Below are 22,689 nucleotides of genomic sequence, written 5' to 3'. Positions count from 1 at the left end.
ATCAATACAGTAACTCTCCTCCAGCACATTGATCTCATGCTCTAATGCTATCCCGAGCATCATGAAGAACACTGTTGAAGTATTGAATAGGAAAAGATTTCAATCATGACAAATTGTGACACAAATAAATGTATTCAGACTGGAATTTGGAGAATTTACTGTATCTTGTGTACAGTAAATGCCTCACAGCATTCGCACGAGTGCTCATACACATACATATCCAAATAGCCTGAACGCATGATATGAAAAACATACACAGCAAAGTCATTCTCATCCAATGACCATGCATAAACAGCACGACACACACAAAATGTCTGAATGTCCGATGCATGCTGTTATTCTGCTTCTTCAAATCACTTTTTGAGTGTGGTGTGTTTTACTGATCAAGATGCAACTCTCTGAAATGACCCATGAAACTGCCCCAGCTTCTGACCCATGATGAAAACCTACAGCTCCCAAATGGGCTAAAAACACTCAATGGAGAAAATTTTCCCTCCTGTCATTAATGATCTGAGGTAACAAGATGCATCAGCACAAACATCCGGACAGAAATACCAACTTACTATGGTATGGACTGACTGAATTAATGTGGAGTACTAAAAACAAAGACAGTCGATAGATAAATTATAGAACAGGTGCTCGCAGGTCGTCATCAAAATCTATTAAACATATTTTGATAATCATGCATTTTAACAAAAAAGACAAGAAAGTAAAAGGAAACACCAAGAAATCTGTTTCACCACTTTAAAATGACCATTCTGACTGAAAAAACGTATCACACGGAGTTTTCTTAAATTAGCAGATTTCTTGGTGCAGTTGTCCACATTACACTTGCATAGCAATAACACATGTATTTTAAAGCAGTCTAAAGTGCATTGTATCTGCTTTTGGCATGTTGTGTGGGGTTAAGCAGGACTCAATCCAAAATGAGTTTCAAAATAAGATACTAAAAACTGACGTTGTTCTCGGATTTAAAGGGTCGGTTCACCTAAATTACAAGGTAAAAACAGATTTTCTCACTTACACGTAGTTGTATCTAAACATGCTGATAGGTTGGATTTAGTTTGATCACATTTTGAGATATCTGTCTGTCTCACACAGCAGACAACATGCTGATGTTGAGCTTAGTGTGGCAGCAAAGTGCAGCTGAGGCTGACGGGAGAGTCGTTAGGTTTACAGATTTGGCCATAAACAAAGTGGCAAAGTATAAAATGTAATCATTATCAGGTCAAAAGCTTTGACCATCCAATAGTTGTGGAGACATTTCACTTAAAAAATAACACAAATGTCAACCTTCTGGTGAAATTACAGCAGAAGTCAGGAGAATTCATCTTGAATGTTTGTACAAAACTTCACAGCAATCCATCAAACAGTTGTTGAGATATTTTAGTCCGGAACAAAGTAGAGGACCAAATGACCGATATCACCATCCCTAGAGCCGCGCCGCTTGCATGGATAAAAATAACGGCAATGTGCCGTTCCAGAAACAGTGTCCCCGATACTCTGGCACATCTGGATATCTCAAAACCTGGACACGTTCACTAAAAGCAATCAGCGTGGCAGATATACTATAGGTAAGTGATAACACATGTTTTCATGGGTGAACAGACCCTTTAGTTTTTGAATCTAAAAGTAACCTGACTACCCGATCAGTCAGTTTGTTTGTGATGTCACATCCAGGTGTCAGTATGATTCACGTAAAATGAATTAACTACATATTAAAAGTGATTCAAAAGTATGTGCAAACATTTTCATGCTGCTAACGCTAGAAATAAAATCTAGTCTATGAAAGCTATTCTTGAAAGTGTGTTTTACGAAAGTTATACGAGTAAATAAATGTATATTAGGCAACCCATGTGAACAGCGGCTCAGACTTACAGACTGGTCTTCATTGATTGGGTCCTGGACGCTGCCTGTGTTCTGGGGCACCCAGGGGGGGTCGAATATGGGGACACAGGGCATGCCCAGTATAGGAGACGGCAGAGTGAAGTTGATGCTGGGTGGAGGGATCTGAAACAAAAGACAAATATAGTACAAAACAGGTCAAAGTAGCCAAAGTGAGCAAACGTGGAGTCAGTTATTATTACTACCTCTCTGGATCACCGTTATCAATCGGTACCTTAAAGATCTGCTGGGCTCCTTCCTCCATGCGGGGCCACACCTGGTAGCGGAAACGCCACAGCGTGTAAAACTTCAGCACGGAGTTGATGCGCTGGCAGGCCTCCTGGTGGTGGAACTCCGCCATCATCATTTCGGTCACCGCGTCGGGGACCTTTACCGCACACAGAAGGAACATGGCAGCTGGAGGGGATTCAGAGAGGGCGGAGGGGGGTGGAGGAGAGAGAAATAAATAGGGAAAGAGAAAGAGGCAGAGATGGAAAGGGCAGGGAAGAGGAAGGAATAGGTGGTGGAAGCCAAAAGGAGGAAATGGGATGAAGAGAGGTACATTATCTTTCCTAATCTAAAATCACGGACATTAAAAGGCCTGAAGGGCACGACAACCTACAGAGGAGACCCATAGATCACTGACCCACAGATCACTGACCCACAGCCTGATGGCCGACTCACCAGCAGCAGCTGCCATGTGTTCATCCACGCTGAGCAGCAGCTCCCAGGCTGCAGGCTGGACGTCTCCATACATGTCGTCTGTCAAGATGGGAGCTGCCTTGATCAGCAGCGAAAGAGGAGCTGGTGACAAGCTCATCACCTGAAAGAAAGAAAGAAACTCTGATTAACAGCAGAATGATTTATAATTTCCTCGTCTGACCTAATCTGAATAATTAACTCTTAAAACTACGTCACCTGGTTGCGGATGTACTTGAGCATGCCGGTATCCTTCTTCCCTTCTGTGTTGGAGTCAGTGGGTCTCCTCTTCATGGACGGGGTCCTCAGGCAAGACTTGTCTGAACACTGAAGGCACAGAGACTTTCATGAACCGCCACAAAGACGACAAAGTAGGAGGACAGGATGGACAGTCTGTGAAACCCACCTCCTTATTCTTCTTGGCACGAGCCCCGATGTTACCAGAGGAGGCGCTGTCCTCTCTCAGGCTGTCCACCGTCTCACCGTACACAAGCTTGATGGCGCGGACCAGACGGGCGCAGGAGCGGCTGTGGTGCTGGTAGCAGCGTGGGTGGCAGAAGTCTATATGGGTACAGATGAAACTCTGCTGGTTGCACAGCAGGATCATAATCTGTGCCGAGAGAGAGAGGGAGGGGAGGGAGGAGGGGGAGTCAGTATGTAGGAAGGGAGGCAGCAACACCGTATGCACACACATTAAAGGACATACATGGAGCCAGGACATGTTGCGGTGGTAGTTGTCCTCTGCTCCTCCTGAGCTCTGGCCCTCTGGTTCTATGCTGGGTTCGCTGGTGCTGAAGGGACTTCCTGCAACAGGAAACAAGAACATGCAAATGTTTAAAATATACCATTTACTGTCGTCCAGATTAGAGTTGAGTCCACGTCTTACCTATGTCGGTAACCGTGTCCCTGCTGTGCGTTTGTGACAGCAGCCCTTCGTCGTTCTCTGACTCAGAGTCCTGCCGGGACAGCTTGGTGCTCTTGAGGCTCCCGGCCCGGCGTATGGAGGACAGGGAGCCCCCTTTCTTCACGCGGAAACTGCGAGCCCCTTTGATCTGAAGCAGCCGGGAGCCTCCGATACGAATCTTACGGATGGGTGCTGGAGAAGACGGAAGTGGGAAGAGATCATCTAAATTATTTATAATAATAAGCAGACAGGCCAGTAGCAAAGCAAAAGGCAGAGTCTGCGTGACACCAGACCTCACCTTGAGCTTCCGGTGTCTTCTTGTCATCGCAGGTGGTGTCAGACTTCAGCGTGTGGCTGCTGCTGTTGAGCGAATCGTGTCCGTCCTCGTCATCAAGGATGCCCGCGAAGCTGATCTTCCTCTCGTAGCGATGGCGACCGAGCTCCGGGTCCAGACGCAGGCGGCAGCTGTCCAGATCCTGCAGCAGGTATTTTACATGTTTCCAGTTAATTTGACATTTTTCTGTATATTAACATATTCTATTTTCATTTCTTAGTGCTGTTAGTATTTACTGAGACAATGACCAAACATCCTCACAGAATCCTTAAGTTTCAAGATACATTAAGTTGTTTAATGATGACCAACAGCTGGACAGTGACAAGAGAAAACTGACCACGAGGGGTTCAGTGCGCGGCCGTGGTAAGCAGGGAAAAGTTTCTCGCAGGAAAGTGGTGATTTCCAACAACAGCTGGCAGGCAGCCATCTTCAGAGCAAAGGGACAGCCGCACTTCGTAGGATTGACTGTGTCTTTGTGATGGGGATTGATAAGAAATAAAACAATGTGGTTAGAACAAACAAAATGTTTCTTTGTTTAACTTCAACAATTTAGATTAGTTAGTCAGATTCTTCTGTAAAAAACAAATAAATGATAAAACCACGTGTTGTTAAGGCATTAAACAGTCTTCTGACTCACTGTCATCTAAATAGTCCTCTTCCTCGTCTTCTTTTCTCATTCTCCGCTTGGTCTCCTCATCAAAAATGTAACCCAGGATGTTTGCAGGGCTCTCGCTGTCAGAGTGACAGAGTTCGCTGAGCCTTGTGCCGATCGCCTGAGAGGATAAAACACATAAAGAATCACATTATTACAGTTAATGATAAAATAGTCACCCTAGATAATTAAGATGCTTTTACTCACGTCTCCCCACTGGCAGAAATGTTTAGCAGCGTTCCACTGGAGTTTCTGGTTTCTCTTGTTGCCCACAATCGGTGATCGACCCCTGGACAGGCCTCTCTTGGTGATATTTACGTGGTGGCCCTTCATCCACTCCGGCCAGTTGCCACGGTTGCAGCGGTGCACAAATCGGGCGCATTCGAGGAAGAGGGAGGCCCGGGCCACGACTGGAGCTTCCTGGAAGAACCAGAAAGTAGATGTGGTAGCTTTTGAGGACATGAAACAGCCAAAGGTGACTTGTTTACACACATGAAAAATACAAGGAGTGTGGAAATGTATTCTAAAACATACCAGGTCCAGAGCAGCAGCAAGGATGGAGGCGTCGGGTATGGTTCCCGGCTCGCAGCAGTTCAGGAGGAACTGGAAGCGTTTCATGCCCTGTCGAATGGCGCCCAAATTCACCACATTCTTGTTCTTCATGGCCTCCTGACTGGCTGCCAGACGCTCCTGAAAACCGTGGGGTCCTGAAGGAGAGTAAGGACAAAGAACAAGAGGAGAGAGAAGAGGAGAAGCATAGCAGAACAAGTGAAGTGTTGAAAACAAGCATATTTGGGGGGGTAATCGTAAAGACTGCACTGAAGATTACATGTAGACATTGCAAGAAGCAACATCACCATCCAGGACATTTAACAAAAAGCACTGAAGAGCCACCAACAAATGAAGCTGAGTGAGAGATGGACACACAGCCATCGGCAGCGGTTACACTTGGATTTTCAATTTAGAAAATGGAGAGTAGTTATGCAGATTTGATGGCCAAGGCCATTTTCAGCTCTTATACAATATATTTCTTATAACGGGATCTAATAAATCACATTGAAATGACAAGTGTCACCGTAGCCGCACAGAAGAAAGCTGTATGTTTAATATTCTGTTTTATCGCTTCACTGAAACTCAGGCATTGGAAAATACCACCAGACGTCACCACAGAAGAGACAGAGAGAGCACTGACAGCGTCATGCTTCACATAGCACAGAAAGACGCTCTACAGTAGAAAGATGGTTTCATAGATATGAGTTATTCCCACACGCCTCCTTTCCTCTCTTTCCACCATGAAGTGAAAGACAGAGGAAGGGGTTCATCGCTGAAGAGAACAGGACGTGCAGGACGGGAATGTAGGCACTTGGCAATGCAACACACAGTGTTTTTCACTGTTACGCCAAAATCAAGTATCGATTTGATAAATGCAAACAACTCAAGGTTGCCTTTGGAGGACAAAAACACACAATCTCAAGCCATTTGTGACCCGAGTCTACTCCTAATGAAGAAGTGGAATTTCAACACATCTGAATCTTCCGAAATGTACAGAAACGCGTGTTTCCAAAAGTCAAGGAAATTCAAAGTGTATTCTCACAAACTAGAGACTCTGATGGGTTGAAAGCACATTCAGGCTAACAGAGTGGAGCAGGCGGAGCTGACATGGAGAATGGTGGAGGAGAACGGACCACGAGTTGCGAGGTGAGACAAGACAAGACAGGACACCACACGGACAAACAGAGGCGGGGACAGGAAGAGGGCGAGAAATAGACAAAGAACGATGGGGCGTGGGTGGGCAAGGGGCACCCCGGGGTGGGGGAGGTCTACCATCTTTCTCTTCTGTGTGGTGAAGCTTGGATGGATTCCTCCTGCCAGACCTCCATTTACCGAGCCGCTTGAAGAAATTCTCCTCCTCGTCCCTGGCGAACTCCGGCCCCACGGCGCCCCCTTCTGACAGCTTCACCGCACTGGTGAACTTCACCTGAGACGCAAACGCACACAGAAGACAGCCATGATCAGGCCGAATCAACTGGCAACTTGTACTACAAAATAGCAAAGTATAAATATACATTCTGGTGGAGAAACACTATAATATTGGCAGTGAGTGGTCAGCGTTACGGTAGCTGTTAACCCCCCCTCCCCGACCTTTGAACTCTGACGTATGAAGGAGAGTCGATCCACCGAGCTGATATCCAGCAGGTCCTCGACACCGTCAGTCAGCCCAGAAAGAGAGGAGCGCTTCAGCCAGTTGCCTGGAGACGAGTCAATACAAACAAATGTACGTGAACAACAAACACTGTACTGTACACACTGGGTTATGAAGCACACACACACACACACACACGGGTAGAGCAGAGCATTCCCTCAGCGTTATTGTACGGTCACACACATTCAAGGCTTCACAGACTTCACAGAAGTTCATTCAGAAATGATACAAAAACCAACTTTTGTCACTTTTTTAAAAGAGCACAAAAGACCCCGGTTGAGCGGCATTTGCAAATACACTTTCACACTTTGTGCAGCACAGAAGTGCTCTGCAGGAGTGAAGCATACTGGCCTATAAAGGCAGAGAGCAGTAACACCAGTTTTCAAAGGTTGAAATGCCTTCATGTTATTATCATTTTATCCTAAAAACCTACATGATACCTCCAAAATGCAGGTACTGCATCTTCAGGGAAAATACAGTAAGCTGTCTCGTCCTTTTGTACGAGTTTGTTTTAGAAAATAAACTTTATTTTGATTATCTACATAGTTCATAGAGAATAAATGTGTCTCTGTTTTGCTCCTTGTCTGCCCGCCTAACGTCAATATTTATATGAAAACCAATGTAATGAATGAATCGACAACTAAACACATTTTAATATGTGACTTAGCTAACTAATTGCACAATATTTGCACAAAAGCTTAGCTGTGTAGCTGGCTGTTCCTGTGTTTGCCTTTGCAGGACAGTATTTGCCAGAGAGCACCCTCCATCCATCGATACCATTTGCAAACACAATTTGACCCGGGTCTGGAGCAGCGTGCACATTGGGAGAGATGACCAACACAAAACAGACATAACAGACACAAATACTGTGTATGAAGATGGTTCCACATCCACATACGTAAGACAGAGAGAGTGAGTGGTAGGCGGACAGTCCCACGGCATGCTGAGGCACAAAAAGGAACACAAAACAGACCGAAGACATGAAGTGACTTGTGTTCCAATGTCAGACGCACAAAACGCATCATGTTAGAGTGAATTTCAAGGTGACAAAAAATGCAATGAGGTATGGTCATGGAAAAACATACTGGTACCAGACCTGATATAAAAAAACAATGATTTGGAAGCTTTGTTAGGCACTGAAATTATATTTAGCTTAAGTGAGTTTGTAGTCACATCACTTGTTAGGTGGAAACATTTGACACTTAGCCAAGAATAATACCAAATTTATTTAGTTTATTTTTCATTTGGTCTAATTGGCATTTTGCTAAATTTGAGGATTTTTGCCAAAAATGACCTTCCCAAAACACATTAGTTACTGTTCTTGAAAACCAGTCATGATCCTGGTCTCTTCTGAAAGGTAACTCTTTGAAGTTTACTATCAAAATGTGCAGATTAGTCTAAATGATTCTGAACCAAATGAATTGAAGCACTTTTACATGCACTCTCGTTACAAAACGATAAAAGTTTTGAGGCTTTGTGCTTTCAAAAAATGTAGAATTTTTTGAGGTTGAGTGTCTAATGAGAGGTAGACTTGTTGCATGATATCTGCTCTCACCTATTGGCAGCTTCAGTTTCTTGCGAAGTGAAATGCGACGGGATCTGGAGCGGGAGCGCCGGTCAGTGGTGGTGCCGGAGTGGGCGGTGGTGCACTCTGAGGTGTCCTGTTCTGATTGGCTGCTGGTGTCACTGGCGGCACTCTGCGACTTGAACATCTTCCTCCAAAAGTCCTTCCTGCCAAGCAGAGCACCCGGGATCTGTTCATCACTGAAGGTACAGAGAGGGAGTGAAGGGGGGGTCGGATTTCAAGGTTTACACGAGGATAAAAACTTTAATAAGTTTGTGTATCTTTTAGCGTAAATTCAATGTTTAGGGGCAGAGGGGGCAACAGGACGAGTTTTCCTATTTTGAGCAGAGAAATGGCAGCTGGCCTCGACATAGATGGTGCTATAATGGAGATGCTGTGAGGTGGACACTCACTGTTCGGGTGTCTGGGGGGGTCTGCTGGAGATGTAGCTGCGACACTCATCTGCAGCACTGGACACCTGACCCTTCTCCCCGGACACACCTGCCTCTGACCTGCGCGCGTACACACACACACACACACACACACACACACACCAACACACAGACTTGAGACACCAACCAAACTCTCCTGACGCAGCGAAGCCTGAACCGTGTGATTCCCCATGAAAACCTGAAGAGTTAATTATTCAGTGAGATTTTGCTGTGATGGGAACTCCAGGAGAGTCATTGAAGCTTTAAATGTTTGGCTAACTAATCTCCTGTTACTATACTGTATATATCTTTATATATATATCTACTCTGGTCACATGATGAGGCCAAAATAGTTTCGATGCCTCCTGGCAGGGCTGCCCCTGTTTGCTACAGCCACATTATTTTGAAAATAAGAACAATTAAATCAGTCACTCAAGCAAGAAAAACAGATGCAGACAGGACAGAAAGAACAGAAAAGAAATAAAAACAGCCAGCAGTGATGAGAAGCGTTTGATTTGTCAGAAAAGGAGGAAGTAAGATCTTTTGCAACCAACTGTGCAATCACTGTGATTGGATGAGAAATGTTTGGTTACCACTTAATAGGGGTATTGTAGATTTCACTTTTACTAGTTTACGATTGGACGTGATTTCATCGAGACCATTTCAGGCCACTGATTGGCCAGTACCTCCTGGGTCCGGGCTGTTTGGTCTCTTCCTTCTCCTCAGGTTTCTTGGTGGTGGTGACCTTCTCGGCGCTGTCCAGGAGCGCGCTCAGTGCCACCCTGCGGAACACATTTCCGTGGGCCTCCTTGATGAACTGCACCAGCTGGCGGATGTCGCAGTACAGACCCTGGGAAGGAAGAAGGCGGCAAACAAGTCAGAGTGTGTGAGTCGAGTCGTGTGCGAAGGAGAAAGTGTGTCAGAGGAACAAAAAGAAACAAATAAAATTGACTGCTAGGACCTAGAATGAGGCGGATATCGCTTTGCAGTTCGCATTAAACTGTGTGTATGTTTGCACATGTACATATATGCAGAAACGGGTGGTGTATATAAACATGCTGGAGTTTGTCAAGACACCAGCTCCAGCTTGTGAGTGGGTGGCCTCTGATTCTGTGCCATGAAAAGTGTGTCATCTTCCGCCAACGTGCACCAGTCATGCCAGCCTTGAGGCTTTCTATGTACCACAGAGTGGTCATGGCACTTCAGTGCTCTTAGAGTGATCCACATAGACTTACCAGGAATGCATGCACTATTTAAGTTGGACTGAAGAGAATGTCTTTTGCAAAATATCGTCCGTAAGTAGCCCTCATTTGGACGAGCTTGCCTTGTCCTTAAATACAAAGATTTATGTCTTAGATGAGACGCTCAGCAGTCTTCATGTGAGACACAAAAGGCGAGTTATTATTACTCCGTGAAAGGTAAGACTGCCTCACAGAGAAGCTGCCTGTGAGCTTTGAGCTTTGAGCACTCGGAGATACTCTGCATGTTAAAAACAAGTAGACGGTGTGAGCATCAGTTGGAGGACAAATATACACAGCATGTCGTCTTCTCAAGGTCGCTTATTATACGGATCAGTTGACACCATTTACAATTCATTTCCAGCAAAGATTTGATCTGTTCTGGCAAAGAACTGAGAATAGCTCAAGTTAATGTCTTTAAGACCAATTCATCGTGTATGACAAGGCATTAACAGCGGCAGCGTAAGCGATGGTTCTTTGGGCTCAGTAGAAAATGAGCCATTAATAATTCAACTGCAACATCCTGCAAAAAGAAATATGAGTGTCTGAATCTAATGGGAGCACAACCAACAGGAGGAGCACAGACTGAATCACAGAGACAGACCGACAGATGATTTCACACACCGCTCACCAGGTTCTCGGGGCTGTGCAGCTCGTGCGTGGTGGAGGCGCAGCGGGTGATAAGGGACTTGAACATGCAGCCCACCACCACCGCCTCCATAGTCTGAGCCACGGACTTGTTGTCCCCCGTGGTGAAGTTGTTCCCGAAGCCCGCCTTGTCTGGAAGCAAACAGGGAGGCGGGAGAGACCGCGGATCACACAGGGGGTGGTTTAGTCAGCAGGGGGAGAACATTATTGACAGCTGACCAGCTTGAGTTTAAAACATTGAGCCCGTACAACAGGGAAGGAAGGGGGAGGTGGGGCAAAGGAAAAGGGTTCATAAAGCATATGGGGGAGAAGCAAACTGAAAAGGATTCTGGGTAGGGGATAAGGAATACATGCAAGTGACTAAGGCCTGCTATAAAAACATACAGTCGTGCTTATTCTCTTGGTCCAGTTAGATGAAACTGATTGCCTATGCAGAAAATATATAAGCTCTATGAATACCAGATTTAATCATACAAGTCTGAATTTTGGAGTTGCAGGCGAGTTTTGTCACTTTCGGAGAGAGTGAGGGGTGCAGCGATGGAAGCGGTGCCTAGGGAAGGGTCTGATCGGGTGAGTATATTCATCTTATTGCTAATATTATTGACTGTTATTGATTATTGATCATGTGTATCTACCGATGTTTCTTTTTTTCGCCCTCCTGGACCTCTCACCTGCACTGCCGTACTCTGCAAGAGAAAAGAGGCGGGGCACAAGTTGATTGACAATCAGGCCAGCACAGACATGTACGCAGCGTCAGAAAGGACGTGGCACCCCACCTCCGGACGGAGGCGAACTCGAGACGCACACACGCAGACTGCCACGCACAAAAATAACACACACACACACACCAAAAAACTAAACAAGGTGCCCTGTTCACTTTCAGAATTAAAAACACTCATCGGTTCAGCAACTTGCCAATTGCACAGTATCGTGGTTAGCGTGTATAAAATACTTTCAGTGCAAAACTGAATTGGCATGTACAATGTGTCTCAATGCTCAGCAATAAAGCCACTGATTGAGCAGAGATGTAATGGGCAAAGCTTTGGATTGGCAAGTGTACAGAATGGATGAGTGAGTAAGGAAGGTAGGATTCGGCTCGTTGAGGTGGATGAAGAAAAAGAGGGAAGATGGAAGCAGGAGGAGGAGGACGAAAAGGGACACGGACAAGCAGAGACAAGTGGAAGGAGGAGAGGGAAAAAACAGATATATAAACAGAGATAGCGCTGGAATGCAAAGTCGAAGTGCGGAGTGAGACAGCGGCAGTGCAATTCAGCTTTGTCAACCACACTAGAATGTGATTAAGTGTTGAAGAATTCATGATTTTATATTTTATACTACTCTGTAATGTAGCACCCACATTAGACCTTTGAGTGTGATATAGATTCGAATGGTTATAATTGTACAATAAGCATAAAAGTGTAAACATCTGCACAGGAGTGCTGAACTATTTTGAAAATCAATTATTTATCGAGAAGAGATTCACTCCACTGTGAAGATCTGCTGCTTTCTTGAGTTTTATATCATTGCAAAGTGAATCATTTTGGACTGTTTTTACGCCCTAAAAATGAAACTTAATCACTGATATATAGGAAATTGTGATGGTAATTTGTAGCCAAGCTAGCGGTGGGGCTCTAGGCATAGCGATGTCAGTTGGTTGGTCGGTCCATCACTTTGGTCCAGACTGAAATTTCTCAAGCACAACTAGACAGATTGCCATGACATGTGGCCCAGATAATAACTGGCACAATAACTTCGCCGTCATCAGGTGAAAATGTCCATTTGTCCATTAGTTTGGTTTAAGTGGCTGACAACATGCTCACTGTGACAATTATCATGCTGATGTTACGCAGGTATAATATTAGCATGTTCACCAGCCAGTTTAGTTTAGCCTGCTAACATTTGCTAATTAGCACGAAACACACAGTAAAGCTGAGGGAGATGGGGATGTTGATAGTTTTGCAGGTATTTGGTTATGACCAAAGCAAAGCAATAATTAACAAGTGTTAGCCTGCTAACACACTAAACTAAGATGATGAGCATTTTAACATTAAATGTTAAATGTTAAACATGTAAGCAGTGTCATTGTGAGCATGTAAGCTTGCTGACTGCTGTGCCTAAATACAGCCTCACAGAGCTGCTAGCTCGGCTGTGGACTCTTAGTCTTGTTTACTTGTTTTGACACTTTGTTTGTACCAAACAATTAATAATTGTTGTTAGTTGCAGCCTTACTGCACAGAATACTGAGTTTTTGCTGCATCCCTCCTAACCTGAATCATATCAGCATTCAAAACCAATGGTGGTCAAACCCTAATGCACCCTATTTGTTCATTTGCTATCAGCGCATATGCATATTTTTAGTGTGTCACCATCTGCATCTGGTCCCACTCACTCACACCACATACTTACTGTCAGTAATGGGCTCCATGCAGAAGCCCAGCAGTGCATGCAGGAAGTCCACAATGTTATTGAGAGAGTCTTTGTTGACGTACTCGCGCATTGTCTGTCGAAACTGCAGCTTGTCCAGCTTGTAAAGGCTGGTCAGGCAGTTCTGGGCCTGAAAGGAGAGAAAATTGGAGCAGGATAAATTCTGCCACTCTGCATGATGAAAGATTTACATGAAGCAATGTTTTGGAAGCTGGCCTGGTTTGTTTCAAAAAATAAAATGGCTTTCTTTGCAGGATATGCTATTTTCATCACTTTTCATTGATTCTCATGAAAGATATCAGCTGTCGAGATTTTAAGCGCATCTTATTTCTGCTAAACAACTTAATCTAATAATACTAAATATTGATCAGCATTGAAATAGAACTGCAGCTGCTTCGCAGTGAAGTTAGAAGCTCAGCCCAGCACCCTTCCAGGATTCATTTCAGTTTCATGAAACTTTTATCACACCAAAGGAGCAATACGGTTAATAATTAATAGAAAACGAATATATGTCAGGCATCACAAACTGTGCTGATTTGTGGAGGGTGCGTAAAGGTAGAGAGTCCCGACCTGCATCCTGAGGCGATCTCCGGACAACCCGCGGTGTCCCTCGCCACAGCCGTAGGCACAGCCCAGAGACTTGACTATCTTTATCAGCATGGTCAGGGCCAGACGGTGGGTGCTGAAGCCGGAGCCCTCTTCCTGTTCGTGGTGACGGAGTGAAGGACACAAACATGAACACACAGGAGTTTTTATGCAGATGTGTTTCGATACCTGCCAAGTTTGTAAAATGCAGTAAGAACACACCTTTTTATCATTATCCTTGTTATTCTTCACATCGTCCTTGCTCCCCTGCCCACTCCCTCCACCACTTCCCCCTCCTCCTCCTCCACCTCCGCCTCCATCTCCCCCTCCACCTGCTCCTGCCCCCGGGACCGCCCCGCCTCCCTGGGCGCCTCCTCCGAGGGCCTGCCCGGCCGGGTCTTTGGCTCGCGCCTCCTGATTCTCCTTGTTGTCGGGCTTGGACAGTTTCTTGCCCATGCCGGGCACCACGCCCAGCTGCAGCAGGCAGTCGATGATGTTGAGGGCCACGTCGCAGATCCTGGAGCTGATGTCGTGGCTGAGGACGGCATAGAGGGCCCGCAAGACAGCCTGAAATGAAACGGGGAGGGAAATAGGCGAGAAATTGTTTAAACCCATTACAAGAACCCACAGCAACGTGTTTGGGACAGAGACAAAGAGGAAAGGCTTCATGAGCTAGCAACAAGTTGAAGGAAAGCAGACATTTGCAGGACCGAGACTGAGAAAGGAAAGCATCACTTTCAGTTTGGATCCCCTCTGGTGTCGTTGTTGGTTAGTAGAGTGGCAGAAGGCCAGTAACTTCCATTAACTGCATTTGCCCACCGGGATCATTTACTGTGGGTTTCATTCAATGAGCACTCACAGTGAGGTCCAACATGCCGTTCTTCAGCACAAAGTTATTGGTCCCCTCGATGTTCTCCCCTTCCTCCAGACAGGAGTAGTTGATGCAGGAGTCGGTGAAGCTGCGCGGCAGGTTGGCGCAGGCCAGAGGCTCCACGGGCATCTCGGGGACAGCGACCGGGTTACAGAGTTTCTTCATGTGCTCGGTGAAGAAGTCGGCGTAGCCAACGTTGAAGGACGCCACCGTGGTGTTGAACGCCGCCATGGTAATGGTGGAGATCTGAGATCGAACTGTGTGAAGTACAGTTGGATAAATGTTGTCATGCATTGTGATCTCTTTTCTATATATTTCCAATTTGCTGACAAATTAACCCTATAGAGTCTGGAAACCCTAAAGTTATTAGGGTTTAATAACCTAATTTAAGTGCCTAGTGCAAGAAAACAAGAGTGCAGTTGTCTGCAAACTTGCAGATCTTGTCCATATTTCTAAAATATAGGAACAATATTAAGAATAAGCGATTGTCAAAAGTTGTGTAAATGTGTCTTTATCAATGTGTACTTGACAGACAGCATGTATCATATCAGAATCAACTCTTTTGTTCCCAGTAAACCTAATAACATGCATGTGACACAGTGTGCATCTAAAGCCAGCACTGTTATTTGTGTGTAAATTAGCATTGTCACAGGAATATTACTGTTATATAATCCTGTCCTATTTCTGCTCTGCAGGCAGGCCTCAGAGGGGCCAGCAGCGTCTGGTGTTTACTGGAGCTGATGGACATTAATGTGATTGTAGTTTTCATAAAAAGGTGAATGTTTGATATCACTCTTGCACGCTGCACGGAGCATTTTCTATCATCTTGGTTTTGACCTTAATCACCGCTGAATGCTGACTTTACTTTTTATTTCTTATCAGAAATGGCTACCATATGGGGTCTTTCAAACTGTGCGAATAATAGATAAAGTTGACAGATCATAATAGAGTGCGTCTGCAAAGCTGTTCATGTTTAAGAAACTCCTTCAAGCGCTGCATTATTTGGGAATTTTATGGCTCTCAGCTGGTCGTGGTCTTAAGATGGATTCTGGCTCCTCCTTACCCTCCTTGACGGTGTTATCGCTGTGGCTGTTGGAGTGGTCGGGCATGTCTCTGAGCAGAGAGTGGTGGGAATGAGAGTGTTTGGCGCTCAGGCTGTCGGCGTCTGCAGCTGTGTCTGTGCTGCCCCTCCGTGTGAATTTGCCTGGAAAGTGTTGCCACAGATGAATATAATCAGGTTGAATCAAACACACACACACACACATAAAAATGCCAGCTGACTGATTTTGAAGAAATTATTACATTAGATGCTGCTTTTGTGCAACAACCTTCATGCTCATGTTTCCTACTGAGGAAATATTTTAAAATATACTGTGTTAAAGCTTCAACTGCAGGTTAAAGCAGCAGATTACAAAGGTATGATAGCTGTTGCTGCATTTTTCCTGCATCTATTGGGCATTTTTAGAATATTTCTTTCTTCTTCCGTGGAGTGGAGATCATTTGAAGCAGCTAAGCTAAGAGGATATACAACAGTAGGGTGAAGGGGGGCACTGGGTTCAATGAAAGGAGGCTTTAAAAAGTCACTAACTCTGGATAATAATAATAAAAAATGTCTTTGTGCCTTGAGCAAATTTTAATCACACTTCTCAGTGAGAGCTAATAAGGAATACCAATGTTAATGAACTGACCTAATTCACTAGCTGACAGCCAGATCCAGAATCCTCTGACTCACCAAATGAAAGCTTGAGGGAGAGGAAGACTGCGAATTGGTGGCATACAATCTATTCTCATGATGAGCAGCACTCTGCTTACCCATGATGGTGGCCTGCCAGCCCCCGCGGTCCAGAGCCCGCCGGTCGTCCCCGAGGCCGGAGAAGCTCCCGAAGGAGAAGGTGCTGCGGGTAGGCGAGACGTCCAGGTGGTCCTCGTGGAGCAGGAAAGGAACCCCCATGCGACGCTGACGCTTCTTCCCTGTGTGATGGAAGGGGATGGAGCCCTTTCTCTCACGGTCCTCACGTCGGTTCTTAAACTGAAACACCAACAGGAGGAGAAGGGACTCCCAGTAAGAACCACAACCCCGTCAGTCCTGCATACTTTTCTAATGCAAATGCGTATCTTTCGTTATTTTTTTGTCTTCTATATAAAGTGAACTTACTCGAAACATACTATGTTAGACAAAAGTCAATGGAAGGTAATCAATTTTGCACATTTTGGACTTGTGGCCTAGCTAACCCTGCCTTCCTTGTCCTGATCCAGTATACATTGCTTATCTGACTTTAATCTGCGAAGGATGAAATTAGCATGTCAGCATGGACAGGGGCCCATCTGGATGTCTGGCTCCGACCTTCTTGAAGATGTTCATGCCGAGGTCAGAGGCGAGGTCAGGGACTGCCTGTCGACGGAGGTTGGTCAGAGAAACCTTTGCAAACGTCTCCGTGCTCAGAGATTTTCCCTCTTCATTGCATTTCAGACTCATATCCTGAGAGACACAGCAGAGGGTACAGACGGTCAGTGCAGCATGAGCATCTGTCAGCAGCTTCTGTAGTTTAAGTTTTGTATAAAGACACATGAGTCCTCCTGCCACTACCTGAGTCTTGTGGGTGTTGACCAGGGAAGGCGTGGCAGCTACCATGGAGCTGCTGCGCGGGCGTGGCAGCGGCGTGACCAAAGGCTCTGGGGTGCGTTCGGGTCTCTCCTCCAGGATCTGCCTCAGGCGCTGCAGGTAGTACATCAAGGCCCAGTGCACGCCCTCCTCAGTCCAGTGTGGCTGCAGCAGGCAGCGCAGCACTGCCACGTCAAAGTAAGTGGCGTAACGCGCTCTTTGGGACAGGGAGGTCGGCAGGCCGGCAGGGGCTGATGTCCTTGAAGAGGGAAGAGACAAGCTTGTTTTTACTAGTGTAGCTCTTTTGTATCACAAACCCACTCCCTTCTTCACTGAGACATAACTCAGTTGAAAAGGATCACAGAAACTTTTCTTTAATAACAAAAGTCCAGTTGATTGTTGTTTGTACATCCAACAGGGACTGCCAGTAGCTAACGCAGCATGACTTTTCTATGGTGCAGAATTACCACTATATGAATAAATATACACTAAAAAACAGGCTCAGGTGCAGCCCACAGCTAACTGGTGTAACCATCACCCAAGGCATTATGGGAACTGTAGTGCCAAGCTTTCAAACATATTCATCCCTCAATTACTGACATGCCAAATTATGGTGGCCTAACTTCCCGAAAGTAACGTCTCGTGCTTAAATCTCTATTATTTTAGCAATCAAGAGATACTGAAAGGACGTGTCAGCGACATAGAAATCTGACTAATCAAGAGCTAAATTAGGGATCATCAGTGTTTTGTGCATTTCCAGTACTGCCACACAACAATTACACTATGTCACGGTCTTTCCTGTTACAGTAGCCTGTCATCAACTCCCGCCACACTGCTTCATTAATAATGCATCAAAGGAGGATGGTAAACAAGGGCAGAGCCCCCCTCCAGCATCATTGGGAGAGCAGCAGGGAGAGAGGGAGCCTAAGCCTACGTGAGTCCACTATAAATAAGCTGGAATGAAGGTCAGCTGCTGGTGAGCTGCAGAGCGTATAGAGCGCCGCACGCTGTGGAGAAACATATTGATACCATGAGAGAGGAAGAGAGAGACAGAGGAAGGCATTTAATCTTGGACGTTGTAATAAATGGAGCAGGAAGAGATGGTCGATATCTACATGAATCACTTTGAGAGCGGACAGCAGAGGGAGGCTGTATCATGTTTCACTGTCTAGCCAACACACACACACACACACACACACACACACACACTCCGCCTGCTGCTGTTGTGTCAGGTTGCCACGGAGACGACAGCCACCCCAGGCCCTCGGAGAGAGGCAGCGGCCCAGCCCCCCGACTCCATGCGGTAGGAGAGATGCAGCAGCCAGCGGTTGCCATGGAAACTGCCTCAGCATCAGCAGTGCTCGCGATGCGGCGCCACAGGATGAGTAAGCTGCATTAATCAGAGGACCTGACGGCGGAAATGATTTTATCTGGGCAGTGCGGTGCAGAGGTGTGAGTACGAGAGGAGGAGATGCGAATATAACCTCTGAGTTGTTGGAGAAATAGAAAAGATGTGGATTCGGAGGCTATTTTGATTCGATCCTTGGATTTAAATCAGCTGGTGTGGACCAACTGTACAGCCCCACCTGTATACAGATCCATACAGCAGGAATCCAACTACTTGAAAGTATTAAATAAATTCCATCTCACGGTCAAATCTCCTCAAATGTGAAAATGATGCTGTACGTCTAACTTGCTTTCCTCCCTAACCTTGCTCGCATCCTGTCCAGCCTAAAATTCCCACCACCAACACTTAAAGAAAGCAATTAATCCGTCATCGTTGAGTGTGTGCTGCGAAACAATAGGGATAAATCTCTGCCGTCCTGCATTACCACGTGACTGCTCCAAAACCCCTTGGTGTTTGAATGTATGAGGATATAACTAGCTTGGGGGAGGGGGGTTTCGGGCTTATTTTGATTTGCAGTCAGTTGCTGGCTGTCAGAGGAATCACGAGAAGCATTGGAGTGACTTGTTTGGCTGTCAGAACGAGTTGAGATGAGCAATGGATGGCTTAACAACCTCTCTCCCACATCTCTCCCTCAGCCCACTGCTCGGGGAATTCAGGAGGATGACAAACCAGCCCCGAGAAACTCAAAAACAGCAAACACCCGCATAGGACGAGCAGAATGCAAATGTTTAGACGTGTTAATCTGGGGACTCTCTGCACAGCATATCTGGTGTTTTCTGGTAAAACATCGCGTCACATTCATGCAGTTTACACCAAGTACACAAACACTGGATGCAGCTATTAGACGTCTGAATGATGCGTCATTTCTATTTATGGAATTTCTTCTTTTTCTTTTTTTTTTTACATGATTTTGGACAACCAAAACTTTTGTGAACAAAATCAGACTCTCAGTACCATCGCGGTCAAAGCTGCCTCGTCTGTGCCAAAGCGAGCACAGATTGAGCCTTAGTCTGGCAGTGAAGGCCGAACAATGCCAGATTTGCCGTGGGCAGACCAAATCAAGCCAGGCCATGTCATGCCAGGCCAGGGACACTGCCAGCATTAGACATGTAGCACATTATTTCAGCATAATTACCCTGGTTTTGTGGGCAAATGTCAGATGGGTCTAATGCTCAAGCAAGACAAGGTTCCTGTGTGTGTGTGTGTGTGTGTGTGTGTGTGTGTGTGTGTGTGTGTGTGTGTGTGTGTGTGTGTGTGCTGACTGAGGAGACAGAACTGCTTAGAGCAACACATTACACAGGGGAAGGAGGAGCTATTCATATACGCTAGCTCTCCCAAGCTAGTGGAGCGAGCTGTGCTGTGCAGTGTGTTCGACAGACGCCGCCGCGGGGATAAATGTTTAGCCATCAACAAGATGATGGCACCAGCTCTGTGTCAGCGCGGGTCACTTAGAAATCACTGCACTTCTGCACTGCTCCAACCCACAGCTGGCTTGTTGGGTACAAAGCTTTGGGGAAAGCAGTGAAATCATATGTTGTTCATTATGAATCTAAACTGATGAGTCATATATGGTTACACTGCATGATTTCACTCACTTAAGACGCCACGAGGAAGAACAAAGCCCCTGAATCAAGGGTGTCCTATTCTGCACAGACTGTAAAGCCCTCCGAGATAAACTATATGAATAAATCTGACTTGAGTTATTGGGATTTGTTTTTAATCCCCACAGTACAGAAAAGGCAAGCTATTCTATAAGCCTTCGCAGCACTTTTGCACAAACCGTTTTAGTGGGAAGTGTGACACCACACCAAGTACTAAAGTAATAATAAAGTTTTCCCTTTATGACACCTCTGACGCTCGAACATAACTCTCAAATCAAAAATCAATGACGTGTGCAGGACTGAGCGCTACCCATCTCACTGCTTGATTGATTAACGCCGCTCACTTTTTCTTGGAAGGGCCTTTGACCAGTGGGGGTTGTTGGGAAGGGCCACCTTTCTCGACTGAGTTACCACGACGACAGCTCTGCTCTCCAGCCGAGGCGGAGGAGGAATCCGATTGGGCGGCTTCGCAGACCACCTGGAAGCCCTGTGGGTGGGAGAGAGAGACGGGCAGACACTGTAGACGCATAAACAGGCAGAAAGACAGACAGACAGTTCCTGATAATTAAAGGCTCTGAGGGGGGAGTGAGGTTTCTGTCGTGACCCTGGCTAACCACGCTAATGCCCCCACGTGGCTTGTGCTAATGAATATTAGCAGCCAACCTCAGGGGGATGTTGAAAGGGGGAGGGGACAAAGCCTCAGTCTCTTGCCTGAACACATTCAATCAACATGGGAAGCAAAACCGGATAAGATCTGAGCTGAAAACGCTCACTCACCATGGGACCCGGGTTGCCAGATCCACAGGGGCTGCACTGGTTGTTGACTGGGGAGTTCCTCTTTGCTGTTGAGACAGGCGTAGCGGATTACGTGTCTTAATTATGAACAAACAAGTAGATTAACTCTTCCAAGGGATCTATGTGGGTGCAAGTTTTTCACCTGTCACGATGTTTCTGACGGGTTTGATGAGGGCAGTGAAGGCAGGGATGTCGGGCTGCCGGTGCTCCCACATTGGCTGCCATATTACCAGACCGCTGGCCAATCGGAAGGTCAGGTCTGACTCCTAAAAGAAGAAGTGACATATTCAGAAGAAGCTGTATGACTTGAAATTCTCCAATACTGTCATGTTATGAATTTAATGCTATTGATCAGTAATTTATTGTTCAGTTGGGAAACAGTGAAATCCCAAGAGCATTGTACCGTAATCTGACTCTTGTATCTGTTTGTACACACAGATCAATAGCCTTAGGGTGACCCTGGGAATGTGTGTGTGTGTGTTGTTGAGGGTTTTATTAGGGCCAGTCGGGATATTAATATTATTAGAATGAAGCTGAATGAAACTGCTGCTAAAAATCTTTCAAATATATACGATTTCCCTGACAGAGAGTCCTTCTTTGAACGATAGAAAAGACTGAAACTGCACAGTAACAGCGGATGGTATTGACTCTGTATACTGGAGTCTATTCAAGGCTGTACGCACTCGTATCACCAGGTACAGACCTTTATCCGATGAATAAGCGGAGCAAACAGGAACACAAACAGCTCCACCGTGGCCATGCTCTTGTGGAACAGCTTGGTACGGGCGTGCTCGTCCTCCTCCAGCAGGGAGCCGCTGTGCTGGGGCCCCGACCCTCCTAGGGCAGACCCGGAGCAAGAGCCGGGTGCACCTGGGGACGATCCCTGGTTCCCCACGGGCTGGAGGAAGGCGCTGCTGCTGCTGCCCCCAGACCAGCCGTGGCCAAGGCTGGGCTCGTGGTTGCACTCCTGGGCAGCTTCCAGCAGCATCCAGTGCAGCGTGTGGAGCAGCTTGGTCTCAGCCACACCCAGCTTGTCCTGGTGGCCTGTTGGAGGTCAGAGGTCGGGGGTTGATATTGAGTGCTGCTTAGTGAGGTGATGAATGGGCTGAACTAAGCTCTAGTGTGTGGGTGGGTGTATTACTGGAGGTATATGGTGCTTTATAAATAAAGTTGTGGTGGTTTTTCGCTTCTATACATTTCAGTGCTTTAAATAGTTGCTTTAAGTTCATTTCCACAATTGCCTTTCTGTACATTCAGGTGCTGACATGATCCAGAAATATCATTTAAATAAACGTGAATTATTTTGTCCTTTGTTTGCGATAATCACAGAACTGTGATGTACTGTAACGACAGGCTGTGCTGTGTGACTGAAAGAACATCAGTTTTGTGTTTAGTTGAATGACGATAACCTGGATAAGGCTGTCAACTCGATGCCTTAAGCGGTGGTAATGTGTGTCATGTGTCCTCACCCAGCTTGTTCCTGTTGGACAGCAGGATGGAGGTGCAGTGGAGTACATGAGGCAGGGCTGCCTGGACGAGCTCCCAGCGGGAGATGCTCTGGATGGCCTCAGACAGGGCCGGCGACAGCCCGTGGAGCTTGTTCTCCACCAGCACCCGCTCAAAGGACTGGGGAGGCAGCCAGAGAGAAGGAGGAAAGAGACATCAGCCAGGAACTAAAGCCTCTTTCTTTGACTAGCTAAATGTCCCACATGGCCCCAAGCAAGGCAATGCCTGTGGGAGAGACAGTGGCAGCTCTGTTTAGATCCAAAGGGATCTGGAGAAACGTCATTATGGATACGAGTTTCCAAAGGTCTGGCTCCTGGGTAATAGGAGGAAGCAAGGGGAA

The 22,689-nt window shown here is 46.2% G+C and overlaps 1 protein-coding gene across 1 annotated transcript in view; it reads right to left on the bottom strand.

Annotated features, from left to right (window-relative positions):
* The window catches only part of LOC139306702 (protein unc-80 homolog), a 35,325-nt gene that overhangs the window by 11,850 nt on the left and 786 nt on the right, over nt 1–22,689 (bottom strand). The window contains exons 3-34 of the mRNA XM_070930649.1: nt 22,313–22,469; nt 21,547–21,887; nt 20,986–21,109; nt 20,826–20,890; nt 20,393–20,535; nt 17,025–17,298; nt 16,782–16,916; nt 16,250–16,466; nt 15,501–15,641; nt 14,426–14,694; nt 13,789–14,133; nt 13,552–13,683; nt 12,964–13,111; nt 11,193–11,243; nt 10,541–10,689; nt 9,358–9,521; nt 8,654–8,752; nt 8,232–8,440; nt 6,616–6,722; nt 6,277–6,451; nt 5,008–5,180; nt 4,681–4,893; nt 4,459–4,594; nt 4,159–4,292; nt 3,786–3,963; nt 3,470–3,709; nt 3,290–3,387; nt 2,990–3,193; nt 2,803–2,910; nt 2,569–2,707; nt 2,120–2,301; nt 1,879–2,010 (exon numbers count right to left, since the gene is read on the bottom strand). Coding sequence (XP_070786750.1) covers nt 1,879–2,010; nt 2,120–2,301; nt 2,569–2,707; nt 2,803–2,910; nt 2,990–3,193; nt 3,290–3,387; nt 3,470–3,709; nt 3,786–3,963; nt 4,159–4,292; nt 4,459–4,594; nt 4,681–4,893; nt 5,008–5,180; nt 6,277–6,451; nt 6,616–6,722; nt 8,232–8,440; nt 8,654–8,752; nt 9,358–9,521; nt 10,541–10,689; nt 11,193–11,243; nt 12,964–13,111; nt 13,552–13,683; nt 13,789–14,133; nt 14,426–14,694; nt 15,501–15,641; nt 16,250–16,466; nt 16,782–16,916; nt 17,025–17,298; nt 20,393–20,535; nt 20,826–20,890; nt 20,986–21,109; nt 21,547–21,887; nt 22,313–22,469 — 5,382 coding nt within the window. The remainder of the gene's footprint in view (nt 1–1,878; nt 2,011–2,119; nt 2,302–2,568; nt 2,708–2,802; nt 2,911–2,989; nt 3,194–3,289; nt 3,388–3,469; nt 3,710–3,785; nt 3,964–4,158; nt 4,293–4,458; nt 4,595–4,680; nt 4,894–5,007; nt 5,181–6,276; nt 6,452–6,615; nt 6,723–8,231; nt 8,441–8,653; nt 8,753–9,357; nt 9,522–10,540; nt 10,690–11,192; nt 11,244–12,963; nt 13,112–13,551; nt 13,684–13,788; nt 14,134–14,425; nt 14,695–15,500; nt 15,642–16,249; nt 16,467–16,781; nt 16,917–17,024; nt 17,299–20,392; nt 20,536–20,825; nt 20,891–20,985; nt 21,110–21,546; nt 21,888–22,312; nt 22,470–22,689) is intronic.

The sequence above is a fragment of the Enoplosus armatus genome, chromosome 24 (genome assembly GCF_043641665.1).
Source record: "Enoplosus armatus isolate fEnoArm2 chromosome 24, fEnoArm2.hap1, whole genome shotgun sequence".
Lineage (NCBI taxonomy): Eukaryota > Metazoa > Chordata > Actinopteri > Centrarchiformes > Enoplosidae > Enoplosus > Enoplosus armatus.
This window is presented reverse-complemented; position numbering and strand designations above follow the sequence as displayed.